At 33.5% G+C, this 17,651-nt stretch overlaps 1 protein-coding gene across 3 annotated transcripts in view; it reads left to right on the top strand.

Annotated features, from left to right (window-relative positions):
* Window positions 1–17,651, top strand: part of LOC106636699 (homeobox protein unc-42) — a 639,872-nt gene that overhangs the window by 101,776 nt on the left and 520,445 nt on the right. For 2 of the 3 annotated variants that reach the window (XM_089589252.1, XM_089589251.1), the window contains exon 3: window positions 2,268–2,389. In XM_089589252.1, the coding sequence (XP_089445378.1) occupies window positions 2,268–2,389 (122 nt within the window). Of the gene's footprint in view, window positions 1–2,261; window positions 2,390–17,651 lie in introns of all 3 variants that reach the window. The other variant, XM_089589253.1, reaches the window with a different exon arrangement.

Raw genomic sequence — 17,651 nt, 5'->3', positions numbered from 1 at the left:
TACAGAATTAAAATTGTATAGAATTTTTGTTAAAAATTGTACCTGCTGTTATCAATGATATCATGCTTTCCATAAATAAGATTCTGTCCCATTGCAGGCTGAAACTCTTATAATTGCCGTCAAAAAAGCATATCCGTGTTCTCTGAAATACACCAACATATGCACCGGTGCTCTTACAGAATAGAAAGTACTGTTACTATACTATTGGTAGGTATAAGTTAAAATAGTTGGGTACTCTCATTTAACGTCACTTATTTCGTTTGTATGAATACACTAGTATCTGTAATATTTTGGCCAAATTAATTTCTCAGCCACTGTATTACGTATAAGTTTTTCGAAAAAAAATGTACGCCTTCGTCGAAAATTGGAAACTTGTAATAAATTCTTACCTATTAAGGAAACAACGGCCCTTTTAATGACGGGATTAAGATCGTTTTCTGCAGTTTGGGACTCCACTACTTCCTTAAGTGGAAGCATTTTGTCAACTGATAATCTTTCTCCAAGCCGCATTCAAATTATTATTTTTTTTATTCATAGCACATGTCAGGGATGTTATCAGCTGTAAGACTGTCAAGCCGTTTTTCTAAATACTGTTCAAAGAACAAACCAAGCTAAAGTCCTTAAAGAAGCGGTCTTGTAACCAGACGTATTGCTTTTATCCCTGGGGCTTAACCTGCGATTACACAAAGCTCTACTTTAACGATTATAGTGCTATACAAAAAGTGCACAATTAAACTAAGCACTTACTTGTTTTATTTAATTAATGTCTACGTAGATGATCACTCGAAAAATACGAGCACAAACACGAGCACTTATACCCACTCATTCACATATGTACATTTTCATGCTTGTGAATAGGTAAATAGTTAACGGTGGCCTTCTCATGGCACAGACGATCACCCCCCTCCATTTGGAGCAGCAATGGATGATATATATATATATATATATATATACAGCCACCCACTTAGAGGAAGCAGCCCCATACCTTCTCCCTACAGCTTCCTCCTAGAACTCCTAGAAGACACCCTAAGGGGTCGGGGGAAATGGGCCAAAACCCTTCCAGTACACCTATTTATAATTATTATTTTCATTATTACTCTTTCTTATTACCTTTTTAACACTTATTAATTTATAAATTACTAAACGTAATAATGCAAATTAATAATTTATTTATTTATCTTTATCTAATGTCGTCCAGACTTTTTGTCCATATGACAGAGGGAGGCACAAAATAAAGTAAAGGCACGAAAAATAAAAACTAATTTCTTTCAAAATTTTTCAAAAATTTTATTGTACTAATACCACTGTTTCTTTATACACTATCTCTACGATACTACCTTTATGACCCTACTCGTATGGTAATAAATTTTATATGACTACAGGATGGGAACAGATTACGCAATAAGTACAGTTAACTACTTACATTATTTGCTTCTCCTCATCCCCTACAAGGCCTTTTACATAAAACTACAAAGTAAAGTAAGTGAAGAGGTACTTTAAAAGAGATACACGTTTCGTATAACTTCTAAGGCATTTATACTAGATTTCAGATAAAGTTTTTTTCCATACATTAAATTTTTTTTAATGTAAAAAACATGTTTGTTCGTAAAAAACCGTTAACCTTATTGTTCAATTATTTGAAGTGCGTTATAATAAAAGAAAATTTTGTTTTGATTTTACATTATGTTGCCACTTGGACATGAGTTTCGTGCTTAATACTTTAGAGGAAGCAAGCATTATGTGCTCACTTGTATCCTTGTACTAACTGTACTTAGTGGTGGTGCGTAATTATTCTTATTATTACAGATAAAAGTATGACAACTACAATAAAGTAATATCTTTTTCCGAGATCTACGTATTTACTTTTCAATTTTTATGCAAAATTAAGTTTTTCCGTACGGTTTTGTAATAGCCTAGACTTTTTAAAAACGATTTAATTTTGTAGTGAAGTCAACTTGTAAATGTTATAAAAAAAAATATCATCAAACTGTCTTCTTCATGCATTACGTTCAAGCATTACTTAACTCATTTTATTACTTTTTGGAGTATAAATTCAAAAAGGTTTTCACGTTTTTTTTTATGGAAAATAATTAAAAGTATTTCATAAAAAAATGTGCTTTGATAAACACAAAAGTAGACCTTTCGAATATAAAACTCTTTAATATTGAAAAATTGACCATGCAATAAGATTTTTGATTTATTATTGATCTTACTGCTAATGCAGCTTCACTTATATACACCTCATTTTAATGTTATTGCAGCTTCAGATGGGGCTTTTAAGAAACTTAAGTCGGATCCATGTAACTCAAGTCAACATATAAGTCATACACCAAATACGTCCACTTGCCCTACTCCTGCTCGCCGGCGACACAGGACAACTTTTACCCAAGTAAGATCAAAATTTATAACCCTTTTAACAAATAAAATAAGCAAGAACAAGCAACATCATTATATCTTGTAAGTTTCAGAATTTACATTTGGATGATAAAATTTGCAATGACAAAAGTCAAATTCTTCTACAGAAATGTATATTTTGTCACTAAAACAATTTTCTTTATATTATTATTCATCCTTAGTATTTGAAAATCTTGGTATGCTAAAAATAAGGTTTTTTCTTACAGAAGAGTAGTTGTATGGTATCGTTAAAAAATGTAAGTAGCCTTCTTAAAATAGTAAATTGTCATCTCAATTATTTTATCGGCAATGATTTAGGAAACAAGAGCTTATTATTAATTGACATTGTACTTAGCTTATTACACAAGTTCTTTTTATTTTTTATTTTGAACCATATAATTTTTATTTTTTTATTTTTTAAGTACACTTAGTTTTGTTAAACATTATATCCAAAATTGTTTTACGTTCTGGTACGGACAGAATGCAAAAAAATGTACTCTAGCAAACTTTTTATTTCCCTAAAACACAACTGTTCAGGTAATAAAATTATATTATTCACAATAGATGGGCTATCAGTCCGTATCATACAGAGACTATTCTTTTATTTTTCAACTTTAATAACTTGCAATAAACTATTTAAATAAATCAAAAAGATACTACGAGTGGCGTTAGCTTAACAGTAAGCGTGTTTGTTACTAATACAATGCTGTTCTAGGGGTTGTGGGTTCAATTTCCGGTGAATGCAGATTTTTTCAAAAACTGTTTTCATCCGAAAAAATTTCTATGTAACCTGGGCTGTTTCGGGGTGGGTTTTTTCAAGGAATTTTTTTTCCGAGTAATCCTAGGGTTCCTTACTTTTTTTTTAATTTTTTCATAACAAAGAAAGACAAATAATTAGCCTTATAAATAACATTAGCCTTCATTACTTAATGATCTATATTAAGCAATGTGGTGATGTAGAAATAAAGAATACGTTGATGTGTCAGCAGAAATACTGTCAATAGTTTTAATGTTTCAAGTTCATCTACCCTGACATTTTTATTCATTAAATTTATTTCATTTGCTTACAGCAATTTTTGACAATAAAGAGAATACAACAAAGTCTATAGAATTTTCTTAAAAAGGTATACAACTATTATTACCGTATCATGGAATCCGAAAATAAGCATGCATGTAATTAGACAATGCACACTGACTATTTTTGTGGTGGCATAATGTCAGAGAAGAGATAATGTTGTAAATTAAAATACAATGTTACATTTCTTATTATATAATTATCAAGCATGCTATTATCATGATATTATTATGATATTATGCTATTACTTGCATCTCTTGAGCTTGCATAGTAAGTCCGAAAAGCTTGCATAATATTACGTGACTTTTTTAATTGATTAGACGTCTTTTTGTGTGTTTTAAATTCCTAGGACTAAATATTCGTATATCTCTTTAGTTTAAGAGCTCTCCAAATTAAATTTGTAAATTTAAAAGTAATTTAAATGTAAAAGTAAATTTGGCGATTATCACTAGAGAGTCTCAGATCACTTAAGGCTCGGAGCTTTTATACATTCTTAGACAATACGTCTTAATCAGGACTTATGGCTTATAATTAATTACGAGTGTCATCAGACTTATACCTCCGTATTTGAGTATTTCCACGTCATTTACCTTACATCTAGTTTCTCTAAATAGATGACAGATAACGTTGCTTACTAGTATAATAATCTTCTTGGTTGGGGAGAGACATAGTAAGACACATCCATCAGATACTGCCATGGATAGTTAGCTCGTGTCTCAGGATTGTCTAAGAACCCTATGTATGCTAACCATAAACAATTTCCGCCACTTGTAGGAAAACTAACCTATGCGTATCAAAAAACTATGATTATCAAAGAACAATCATAGTATTCCATAGAGCCCTTAAAATAAGACATGTAGACAAACCAGAGCTCTTAAAAAATTTGTCTAAAACAGAAGCTGTTGAATGTGCCTTACTAATAAATCCACCAACAGCTCTTCGACAAACCACGCTGAACTGAGTTGTAATACATTTGCCCCTAAACAAAGAAGATAACTATAGTAGTATTAGATTATCATCTTTAGTAATCTATCTGTCATAATAATACAAGGCACTACTGGATATGAGTAGACATAATCTTGATATTAAGTTAACATATGAATTAAAAGTTTTTAAAAATTAAAGAGTTCCGAACATAAGCTGCAAATGCATACGACTAACAAGCATAAGTCTTAACATGCCTAATCTGCTTATCAAAGATTACAAGGGATTGATAAGGTGCTCAGATTTTCGCTTATACTTAAGAAAATACAATAAGAATATGCAAGTTAGTTTATACCAGAGACTTAATTTTTTACGAGCAAAATTTTTTAATAAGATGTCTTTAGATATGTACAAAGTTCTAATGATCATTTTTAACTTAGTAATTAGGAGTACGTCAACATCTTATGATTATCAATTTATGCAATTCTTATAACTGCAAGATTATTAAGTGTTATCGTGTCACAATAGCCTCTTCTTGGAAATTAAATGAATTACTATCATTATTGACCATTAAGAATCAAAGAATGTATTTTACAAGTCAAATAGTGCATTACGATACTAGTGCACGGGAAAGGCGATTGACACACGCGTGTCAGCTCGGAGTCATGCGTGTATTTGTCACATAACCTTTTGTGGTGTATACAACTTTCCAACACAGCGTATTTAGGGAACGACATTCTGAGCCACCTAATGTGGCTCTATAAAGACCTTGACGTATACACGCACTCACATGAGTGCGCAGCACTAGCTGTGAGTAGGTGTGTTAATCAAGATATTTAGAGCCATAACAGATGGCTTATAATTGAGTAGGAACTGCAAACAGCGCATCGAAAAAGTTATTTAAGTAAACATTTAAATGATCTTTTAACTAAGTTAAATAGCCTAGATGAATTTAAACATGGTTTTAACTTTTTCCATTTATATGTGCTGTTGCAAAGAATGCAGCCTAAAAGGCTTTTTACTTGCTAATGCGCAAGTTGCTCTTAACCCAGCAAACAAGAGTGGTAAAGATAAAGCATCTTTACTTCTAGCAGCAGTGCAGTGAGTTGGATACGTATCAGTGAAGAAAGAATATTTATTATTTACTCTTTAAATTATGCTACGTGCAGTTTTCGAACAAAAACTAATAATTGAGTGTGCGTCTTTGCTTGAATGTCTAGTTTTTTGAGTCAGCTCCAATACTTTTATTCATGGTAGTACAATATTTACACTTTTTTTTATTGAAACTTAACACTTTTTTTATATCTTGTCAACTAATTTTTATTTTACTTTCAAGCTCTATTGCGCTTGTTATCACTATAGTATCTGATTTTTTTAAGATGCTTAAATTTTTGACTTCAACTTTCTGCCAAGCTCTCTTAGATATAATTCTACTTGTTAAATTTTTAGTGTTAATTTTATCTTTATTCTGAGAATAATTATGCTGCTTTTATGCTTTATTTAATGAAACCACGCCTAGATCACTCCAAGATATACAGCTCGTGAGTTTAGTACCTAGACCACAGTACTTACAATCAGATAAATAGTTTCTTATTAGTTAATTATTTATGATATTACTTAAAAAATCATCCTTTCGCTTATGATGTTTGCGAGTTACTGATCCCTAGAGCAGATATTTAAAGATTTTCAGCTTACGGGCCAATTCCAAAATCTTGTTATGGTGTACATGCACAGTCAACACAAGAGGTAATATTATATACAGCCAATTTAACTTTAAATGGTATTCGAGTCATAAAAAAAATAGCCACACAGTGCAGACAGAACATTGATGGGGCGATGTCTAAAATTACAAGCTCCAAATTTCGAAATGGTTCTGAAACAGGAATAAACATTTGAATTAACATGGTTCGTTTTGTAGTACTATCAAAGCTGTATTATCTGCTTAACCTAAAAGTTGTTAGACCAATGGTTTATAAGTGGTACATATAATTAAAAAAGGCTTAAAACTTAAAACGTAAATCAAAGTGGTACAACTAACTAAAGTACCTCCATTTTCAAGAACTATTGAGCCTTTAGATGTCGTAAAATACCTTCGTTTTCGTAAATGTAAAGCAGTATTACATTTAAAAGACTGAATTTCTGTTTCAATTTTTAATAATAAAGTATGCAAGAAATAAGAGACTATGAAAGTCTTTTTGTGTATGGAGAGACATAAAAGTGTGATACGCTATCATCTCTACCAATCATTTGCACAAGTCCCTACACATATTTTGAAAGATAACATCAATCTGTAAGCTACATGTTACCAAGATGAACTTAACAAAAGATGTATGTTTGATGATCGTGTCAATTCTGTCATGCTTTACGATAAATTAAAAGGTCCATAGTCTAATTACACGATGTACTGTATGTACAGGCTTACACAACTTACATTACAGTATGGATGTAGCGCTGTTCCGTAGTATTTGCACATCTGATAATGAATCGGAAATACGGTTATTTTTATCTAGAAAGTGGAGCATTTTGCACGAACATCCAACAAAGATATAAGAAAAAAAGTATCGTTAACTGAAGCAGTTGTATTGTAGAAACACTATTAGGTCCAAGATAATGGATAAACTTTCAAAGAAGAAGTTAAAGTTCGGAATTGATCATTAACTACACATAAGTAAAATGAAAAATGCTTTTAAGAAGGGCTGTACATTAACTTGGTCAACAGATATTCTTACAATTCATGCAATAAAAGCTACATTACTGTAGGAGTTCTTGTGGTACTTCAAAACGAGATCATTGAATTTTGTATAATGGTTAATATTTAGTAACTTCTTCGAGTTGGATTGTAAAATCTTCAGATTGACTCGACTTATAACGTATTAGTCTCTCACCTCTTTCCACACCATGTGCTATTGCATAGATTATTGCACTGGATGTAAAAACAGCTGTTTAGTCCATGGCCCACAAACGAAAAATACGATTTAACTTTACGTTTTTCAGTAAAGGAGAAATCGGTCTTGTTGCTACAGAATTTCTCTAAGAATAAGGAAAAAATAGTTTTGTCCAAGCAAAAAGTTGACTTTATTTATTTATTTAAAAATGTATAATTCGTTGCCAATTTTTAACAAAGTTTTTTTCACTTATATCTCTGCTTCTATTGCTCATAGAGTAATTTCACTACCATAATTTTTTTTGTCATTAAGTTTCGTACACAATAGACACTTCTGAAAGCTTATTATTTATTATTATAACTCAATAATGGTAACACAGAATAAAAAAAAAAGTTTTTTAAACCAAAAAACTCTTGATCAGTGTAGATAAAAACTACCATGTCAATTTAAAAGTCATCGAGTGGAAATACAAAAATAATGTTGCATAACAAGAAAACATTTATAAAATTATAGAATAATTTTTTTTTTGTTACCTTACTTTCTTAAGTAATATTTTCAAGTGTTATAACAAACCTAATTGTTAGTGTACAAGAATAATTGTGCTGTTGTATTTCCACAGTCCTTATTCATGTATTTATTCTATTCTGATCTCGTAGGACATATGTCAATACCAAACAAAATTTATTGCTGTACTTAAACTTAATACATACTTAAATCACTAGTTTATTCGGTCAATTCACTTTAAATAATGTATGTAGTCCTGAAAGTTAAAGTTATTTATTTTATACATATTAGATACATATTTTATTACTTAGTTTTTTATTTTATTAACTTTAAATTATATCTTGTACATTATGACTGTATAGAAACAAGGTCTTCATATAAGCAATTAAGACTTTATTCCCATCAGGGGTCGTGGATCCCTCACGGCTCTTTTTTTACTCGACTTTTATGAGACCCTTAATTTTTACTATTTTTATACTTCAAATTTTTCTAATTTTAAAAATTTTCAGCTTTTCTTTCTGTAATTGACTCAATTGGTTTAGTTTATCCCACTATCTTTTCATCTTTTTACTTACTGAACTGTTTTATTATAGTTTCCGCTGTCAAATAGCAATATGATGCAATAATGCTTTTTCTTGTATATAAGTTTGTAGCTTTCCTTGTGATTAAATTGTCTTGGAAAATAACTGCTTTTATCTGCAAAGGTCTGAATCATTTGCATCAATGTAAGCTGTATAATTAATTGACTGCAGCAGTATTTTAATTGTAACTTTAAAATACTACAACTCTTCCATTGTTGTTATGCACTGAATTAAGTCCTAAGAAATTTAAGTATCTTGTAATTTGACTAAAAGTATTGATCTTTTTTGATATAATTTGTAATTTAATTTAAAATAAGCTATACTATCGTGCTCAAAACATAGTCTTCTTTGAATAGAGAGAGATTGTTATTAAGGCTTATCCCATTTCCTACCTTTTGTAGTACTTGTTCATTTAATTCAACTACTAAATAACATTTCTTTTGTTAAGCTGATTTACACAGAGTATAAGCTATTGTAAGACTCTTTCTCTGTTTTCTCCCATTTTTTAAGTAGTTATAAATAAAAAGAACTTTTCATTTCAGAATAACTATCCATAGTAAGATTCCTGAAAGTCTTACGCTGGTTATAAAAATCTTAAAGTTTTTATTTGCTTCGTCAGCCTTAGGATGACAGCTAAATGAATCACGTAGTAGTAGAAGGTGATAATTAAGTAGGAACTAACACTTCTTTTTCTCCTACATCTTCTCATTCTTAGCATTAATTAATGTAACTGCTTAGGTTGATACATACTTATCATTATCCTTAACACTGGCCATAGGTGTAACAACGTATTTTTTTAAATATCCATACCTGTTAAATCAAATTTTTGACTTTTAAAGAGCTTTTGATATTGAACCAAGGATTTTGGAGAGAATAACAGTTCTCATTCATGTGCCTACTTTTTTTACCTAACAACAATCTATTTAAACTACTTTTATACTTGCTCACTCACTACTCTCACTACTAATAAAACTTAACTAAATTAGCATTTATAATAGTCCCTCATCATAACCTTGATATAATTCAAATAATCTAAAAGCCTTTAAAAAAAATTCTTAATTTAATTTCAAGGGCCATTAATGTGTAATGAGGATACTTAGCAACTGCTACAGCACAAATACGAAAAAAGGAATAAATTATCTAGAGAAATCAAGCCGAAACAGTATGGACACAGCGATGAATTATGAAGATCAGTTTAGAAAAAAACTTGGAACCAACTACAAATTTTAAAAGCATCTGAGTCTTGACCGCTTAAAAAAAAACTACTTGAAACAGGTTGTAGCAACGTGGACTCCGTAGAAAAAAAAAAAATCGTTACATAGCTGAACATTATTCTTCTATACAACTTTTCCCGGCAGTTTTTTTAAAATTTTAACGTAACTCCAATTTTATCTATAGTCTCAGACTTATTGATATCACTTTCTTAAGAAATTCCTTTTATTTTGGCCAAGAAAGCATAATGTAATGAAAATAAACACTGAATAGTATCTCTAATTACAATTTTCGTTGTTGCTTTAACCACTGCCATTTAAGACAAGTATGCATACTAAAAGCAGATATGTGGCCTTATTACAAAGCAGAACGCGCAAACAGCACACATTGGCCATCGTAAAGTATAAATTGTATACATTAAGAGTTTTAAAATAATCCTTAGGTGCATAAGATTGAAGGGGATAGAAGAATCATCTAAGCGCCCATGTAGAGAAAACTTGTCAACTCAGTCCCTCCAACAGTTGTAATGCATTGTAACAGTGCATTGAAAGGCATATAAAATTGCAAGCTAATAGTTCATCATTAAAATATTTTAATTACAAAAACTTGTCTTAGGCGCTAGTTAAGATAAATATTGATCAAAAACAAATACTTTTTTGCACATGCATAAGATTAAACGTTGTACGTCGTGTAATCAAAAATTGCAACTCAAGTCACATGATCACAGCATAACTGTGGTATAACCCTGCATATTCACTGTTGGTAGTGTTGGTTATTGTACCAGCCTACTGCAATGTACCTTCTATACTTGAAACATAATTTTTACCGCTATCAAATATTAATCTTAACTTTTTAATAGTGATTGATTGAGGTTTTCAATCTACTTACTTATAATAAACTCAAATGTTGAATTATTTGAAACCAAACAATAATTATTTTGAGTACAATTATGTTAAATTGTTTCTTCAACTTTTTAACTACTGACCCTACTGATTAGCAAAACCAGGTGCGAATTTTCGTTACGACGCAGAATGCTGCAAACCATGCTTATACATGGTATAAATTAGGACTATATAATAACAGGAAGGATATCTTATGATCTACGCGATAAGTAGTGTGGGGGCAGTAGAGACGAGATAGTCAATATCTGCGCACACGTATACATGCATATATATATATATCAAAGAAAACATGTAAAGTATCGAATGTACCACACAGAAAACAATTTTGAAAGCTACGACCTCAAATAAAAATGGTGCTATCACTTGTCTTACGAGAGAAAGAAGAAAAAAAATTTTTTTTTTTCCTGAAAGAGAATGCAGCATTACCGAGATATTTGCCTCAACAATGGTATTAAATCTGTACAAACCTTAGTTACAAGGATAAGTTGACTTAACACAGAAACAAATGACATCTAAAATTTACAGTTTTGTAAAAAAAAAGTGTTGAGAGTTTCACCAAGTCTTGTAGCGTTTTTTATATAAATCAGGAGGTAAAAGTAAATTAAAAATTGAGATAACGAATTCTCCTACAAAAAAAATAAAAGAAAGGTTAGAAAAGCAGAAAGTCAGGATATCAAAATAATCAAAAGCGTACCTGCAAATGATAAGAAAAAAATTAAAACTACCATTTAATGTTTGTGCAAAGTCGTTTTATGAACATCTTGTTCTATAAACTGCCAGATTTATACGAAAAGGTTTAAAAGTATATCAAGAGAGCCATAGAATCCAAGCAAAAAAAAAAATTTACAAATTTACAAATAACGAAAAAAAAAGAGACCATACCTTGCAAATTCCTACTTCAAAGTTGTTTAACCAACAGAATACGTGAGTTTCAGAAACCTTTTAAGTACTGTGCAGAAAGAACCTTTGCAACCTTTCTTCATAAGGTAATTACAAAGTCACGATGCCGTTAGCTTATATAGCCCAATAAGGAGCCATTTTTTACTCTGGAGCTTACGTGTCTGTTGAATGTTTACAACAACGAAAAGCTGATACTTCACCTTACAAAAGAATTTTTTTTCTTCTATTTGAATTATACTTTTAAAGGTGCATCATACACAGAAGTAAATCAACAATCTGAAAACGTTCTCTTTGAAGATATATGTGACTGAAATAGATACTTAGCTTTTCTACTGAAAAAAGACATAGAAAGTGACACGAATAAATTTGAAATTTTCATTTCCTGGTTTTATTTCTAAGAAAATAAAATAACACTTTTAACGAAATCCAAAGCCTTGCCTTCGAGCACACGAGCCAAGAAGTGCATTAAACTAGCCACAAGCTATCTTTGGTACATAATCTCTCACTATTTTTATATTATCGTTTGTTATTATTCTTAAATATAATTGCTTGGATACTATTTATATGTTAATTCATTTCCAAAGATCCTATTAACTTACACGTCGTTACAAAATTTTTTTATTCAAACAGTTTTTATTAGTTTTAAAATGATATTTTTCAGGAGCAGCTGAGGAGCAGCTTTTCTTTTAATTTTTTATACCTTTTTAAATTTTATTTATTTATTAGTTATAAAATAATTAAAATACACAATTAACAAACATAACATTTTCATTATCTTAAAAACTTTTTTAAGAAATAAATACTCTATTATTATTTATTATCTGTCATCAGTTTTTTCATACAAGGTTCTCTTACATAAATAAATAAGTTAATAAGGAAAATAAAAACTTTGAGATTTTTATAACCAGCGTAAGACTTTCAGGAATCTTACTATAGATAATTATTTGAAAATCAAAAGTTTTTTTTATGTATAACTACTTAAAAAAAAGGAAAAAACAGAGAAAGAGTCTTACAATAGTGTCACGTACGATATCATAGCTACACGTACGTGCGCCCCCTCTTTTTGGGGCCTACTACAGATAATTGTAGTGGGAGAGAGCAAAGCGATAAGCAAATAGGATGCTGAAAGGAGCGCTCTCTCTGGCTGGAACCATCAAGGACGAATATTGTACACACGCGACGCGCTCTTCTCTCGTTTTTGCATTAATAAAGACGTTGATACTAGTTCCTCGACTATTTACTTCGTGCGCACCCCAAGACCATAGAATCCTACGCAACAGTTTTGGTGTCAGAAGTGGGATGGTCATCGCGATTAAATAAAAATAAAATTTTTTTTCGGTTTTTGTCGACGATAAAGTATCGACTCTCGCGATTTTTGGGAAATACACATAGTGTCGTACCACAAAGTGAACTAGGAACTGCTACGAGGGAAATTAGCGAAGCGAGGAGTTGCCGAAGTACGAAAAAAAAAGCAGCTTTAATCAAGGACCAAGGCGGAGGATACCCGGGACTACGATAGAAATCAAGCAAACAGGGATGATAAAGATCTTGGTCGCCATTATTCTAGCCGGGAGCATATGGTAAGTACTTTAGATTCATAAATAAAAAAATATATTTAACTGTCCAAGGGGTCCTGTTAAATTTTTTTAGTGCGTTATAAATTTATTTTTTTTTTGCTATATCGGTTTTGCGTTCGGTATCCTCCTCATAGTATTGGCGGTGCGTCATTAAGGTAATTTTTCGTGAGTCAGGAAAATTTCGGACCGTAAAAATAAATTGGTCAGATTGAAAGTAAGAAAATAATAAATAAATTAATAATAAATTAGACACACGGTAAATGTTAAAGGAAAGCGGTTTTGTCATCGTGAGATAGGAACGCAAAGAATCGTACAGAAATTTACTTATAAGTGTTTAAGCGCTCTCATACAGACAGGAAATAAAGAATTTCAAAAAAAAGAATAATAAAGAATCTACGATGGAAAACTTCGATGAAGCACACAGTGATGTAGTAAGTGTTAGGGAAGACGAAATTCCCTCGTATCCGGAAAATGAGTCGGAGTCAGAAATACTGACCGTATTTTTAGAGTACAGCCCCGAAACTCAAATGGAATGGGAAAAAATGGGTAAGAAACAGCGTATGCTAATGTTGAAGTTTTTGAAAAAAATGAAACCTGGGGTGATTAGGGAGAAAGTTTCACAAACAACGTCATGCATAATGGGGGCAGGTGCAGAATATTCAAACACCGTAAGAAACGACGCTGCGAATACGTCACCCTTAAAGAATGCAAATTATACAGCCGGAAATGGGATGAGCGAAATTTCGAGGGACGTAAACTCGTACTTAAAAGATAGGTTCGACAGCAAAGATACACAGGATACGGTTCAACATGCGTTCAGACGAGGAGAAAAACAAGCGGTGCAGCAAACAGCACAGCAATGTGTGACTCAGTTTTCGGAGGAAGCACTTACACAAAATTGTAGGGAATTAGTATTTGGCCATTAAAACAATTGGAACTTACCGTCAAGGACGTTGAAAGAAATAAGAATGTATGGGGGGCAGCAAACGGGAATCCCAAATTTTTCGCGCGCAAGGATGCAGGACGCTGGACCCAGCTACGAACCCACGGGCCCAACAAATGAAAGGGTGAGAGGCCAACCGATAGCACCGTCATCTGACTGGCCGTTTCGGGATAATAACATGCATGGGGAATACATTTTGCGAGAGCAGCAACATCAAGCGCAGCCAAATCCGACTTATATAAGCCCTATCATGAGTCAACAGCGAGTGGAAAACACGCACCCTGTCAGCATGCACTATAGTGCTCTGTCCCATGTCAACAGCGTGGCGAGTGGCATCCCTATATTCAACGGGGATCCAATAAACCTTTCGCTTTTTGAACAGATGGTGAGGACAGCAAATCTAGCAGTTCCGCCGCAATATGAAAAATACTTTATTGGTACGTTAGGCGGTAAACTTAGGGGGATGGCGGCAGATCAATTTTGCACCTGGTTATCACTGTTTAATACCGTAGACGCATTTATACTTGCGCTGTCACGGCGATTCGGGAGCATGGGAGGCATAAATACACAGCTAGCCCAACTCAAGTCACTGACTCAACTGAATAGCGAGTCAGTTATTCAGTACTGCAGCCGAGTGCAACGGTTGCATAATAGAATAATGATGACCCATGACGCCAACCCACAGCTGTCCCAGATTCAGAAAAATGCCCTAAAACAATCTGCGGATAGAGAATCAGCAAAACAGTTTATATATGGGTTGAAAGCGCCATACAATTGGAACGTGGCCGGGGTAAAATCTGCAACACTGGAGGAGGCCATTGAAGCGGCTATGGATGTAGATAACGAGTTAAGTTTACGTCGAATGGCACTAAATGATTTTAGCACATATGCAACATGAGAGAGTTGTTTTGGTAAAAGGAATCCAAGGATAGGCATGGTAATCAGCGATGCGCCGGAGGTAAAGAGCAATACGGACGAATGGGACGGCATCAAAGATGTTAAGTGGTGCTTATATTGTCAGGAGCACTGTCTGCACTCTACGAGTGGGTGCGAAAAGCTATGGAGGGACGCAAAAAACGGAAGAATAAAAGACCCCGATAGGCCCGAAACAGAACCACCCAAGAGACTAACGGAGATAAGGGACAAAAATGGAGAAAGACCTGCGTACAATGATCAGGCACCTAATGTGCAGTATAGTGACCCTGACTCTAGAAATTACCATAACAAACATAATAGCTACACATCCAATTATAATAGTTATAACAATAATAATAGAAACTTCAATGGCAACAATAGTCGCCCTCCGGCGAATGATAACAGGAACAATAATAGGCCATTCGAAGAGAACAGGAATTTTAATGGTCAAAATAGGGAAAATAATTATGCACCCAATAATAATTATAATAATCATAATCAGCGACGAGAAAATAATTATAATAATCACGCACCCGGTAATAACAATTATAACAATTATAATCAGCAACGAGAAAACAATTATAACAATTACGCGCCCGGCAATAACAACTATAACAATTATAATCAGCGACGGGAAAATAATTATAATAACTATGGACCCAGGGACAACAATTACATTTTTTACAATCAGAGAGGAAACCAAAATAATCAATACAATCATGAGAAAAATACGAGAACAGACGGGTCACGCGCGGAAAATTTAAACTCCTAGGATGCTCGATGCGCTCCCCAAGCGTCGGGCATCCCCCAGTAGATAGGAAGATAACAAAAACACTCGACAGCAGAAAAACGGCAAACATAGAGGTAAGAGAGTCGCTAGCTGCGAGTGTAAGAGTTGATATGACGACAAGGAGAGATAATTTGCCTCGAAACAGCCCTCAAATGGAAGTAGGACGAAACAATAACGGAAGCGAGCCTCAGCGTGAAGCAAAAATAAATATATTTCTAGCAGGTAGGACACCCCCTTCGGTATTTATGACAAGCACTCAACTGAGAGGTGGGGAAGCAAAATTCTACGCGGACACAGGAGCTGAAATTTCTATTATAAAGGAAGACAGTATTCTTCCAAATGCATTCTTTGACGTGAGGAACCGAGTAAGAATTGTGGGTGTTACGCATGGAGAGCGTAGCACTTTAGGTGTAGTTGAAATACCACTAAATGGCCTTATGTGTAGGTTGCATGTGGTCCCACGCGACTTTTCAATAGATGGGGAAGGTATTATTGGATGGGACATTTTTAAGTTATATTAAGGTCGCATAAGCGCGGCAGGAAATATTTTTGAATAAGGAGGAATGAAAATCAATTTAATCGAGCCAGAGATGCTCGAGATTCTTGCTAGGTCAAGGCAAGTTATATATGCCCGTGTCGGGGTAAATAGCGAAAAAATAAAAGTAGGGTGGGTTCCTTTGCAAAGAATAAGAGAAGGAGTTTTATTCGGAAATTTTATAGCCACAAATAATGGTGGAAAAGTTTATGCTGAGTGTGTAAACAAACTAAATAAAAAAATAAGCATACCTGTACCGGAAATAGAGTTATTAGAATGCGAAGTGATGCGAGAGGCCGATCCATTTAGCGTCCAAGGGGACGACGCTCGAGGCGTTAATGAGGCAATTATAAGACTTTTTAAGGCAGATGGCCGAGAAAGGAGAAAAATAAAGAAAGTTGAATATGGCGTTACAAATAATTATACAAGTGGCAGGAACAATAGTGATTTCAAGAACACTGACAATTTAGGTAGATTGTCGGATAAAGAAAAAATAGCGAGAATCGATAAAATAATGCAGCTTATTGATGTTTCAAGTTGCAACGAGGAAGAAAAATCACACGTCCGGAAACTCATAGAGTATAATCCATTTGTATTTGGCCTAGATGGAGAACCACTGAAAGCAACTCCTATATTGAAACACCACATCATAACTACGACGGACAAGCCCGTGACGGCATAGCGCTATAGGTACCCACCAGCGCTAAGAAAACAGATGAAAAAAGAGATAGAGAAATTGCTCGAGCAAGGAATCGTCGAGCCTTCGAAATCACCATACAATTCTAACATGTGAATTGTACCCAAGCATGCGGGGCCGGACGGGGAGAAACGTTGGCGTGTGGTAACTGATTTTAGGCAGCTCAATGAAATAACTGTAGGAAGTTGCCATCCCTTAGCATTCCAAAGTGATATACTCGAGCATTTAGTTTCAGCTCGATACATTACAGTAGTCGATCTAAAACAGGGATTTTTCCAAATAGAAATTCATGAGAATGACGCACACAAAACAGCATTTTCTGGGCCAGATGGTCATTATCAGTATTAGAGAATTCCAATGGGGTGTACGGACTCACCGAATACATTTTTGAGAGCGATGTCACTCGCGTTGGTGGGTCTACAAGGTCATGAAATCGAAGTGTATTTGGATAATATCATGGTGTTTGCTCCGAACCTTGAAGAGCACGAGAGGCGTTTTATTAGACTTTTAAAGCGGCTTTCAGAAGCAAACTTGACAATTGAGCCGAAAAAATGCCAATTTTTGAAGCGCGAAGCAAAAGTACTGGGACACGTAGTAGGAAACGGACAAATAAAAACAGATCCAAAAAAAGTTGAAGCAGCGAAAAAATATCCGAGGCCTACGAATGCAAAGAAAATCAAACAAAAATTCTTGGATTTGTTAGATATTATAGACGATTTATCCAGAATTTTGCGAAAATTGCTCAGCCACTCTCCAATCTCTTGAGAAAAGGAACAGAGTTCAAATGGGAAGAGCAGCAGAAGCAAGCTTTCAAAAC

The sequence above is a fragment of the Copidosoma floridanum genome, unplaced genomic scaffold (genome assembly GCF_036245765.1).
Source record: "Copidosoma floridanum isolate Cflo_tuat_1 unplaced genomic scaffold, Cflo_Japanese_pri ptg000008l, whole genome shotgun sequence".
Lineage (NCBI taxonomy): Eukaryota > Metazoa > Arthropoda > Insecta > Hymenoptera > Encyrtidae > Copidosoma > Copidosoma floridanum.
The sequence above is the reverse complement of the archived record's forward strand: the minus strand, read 5'-3'. Positions and strand labels throughout refer to the sequence as shown.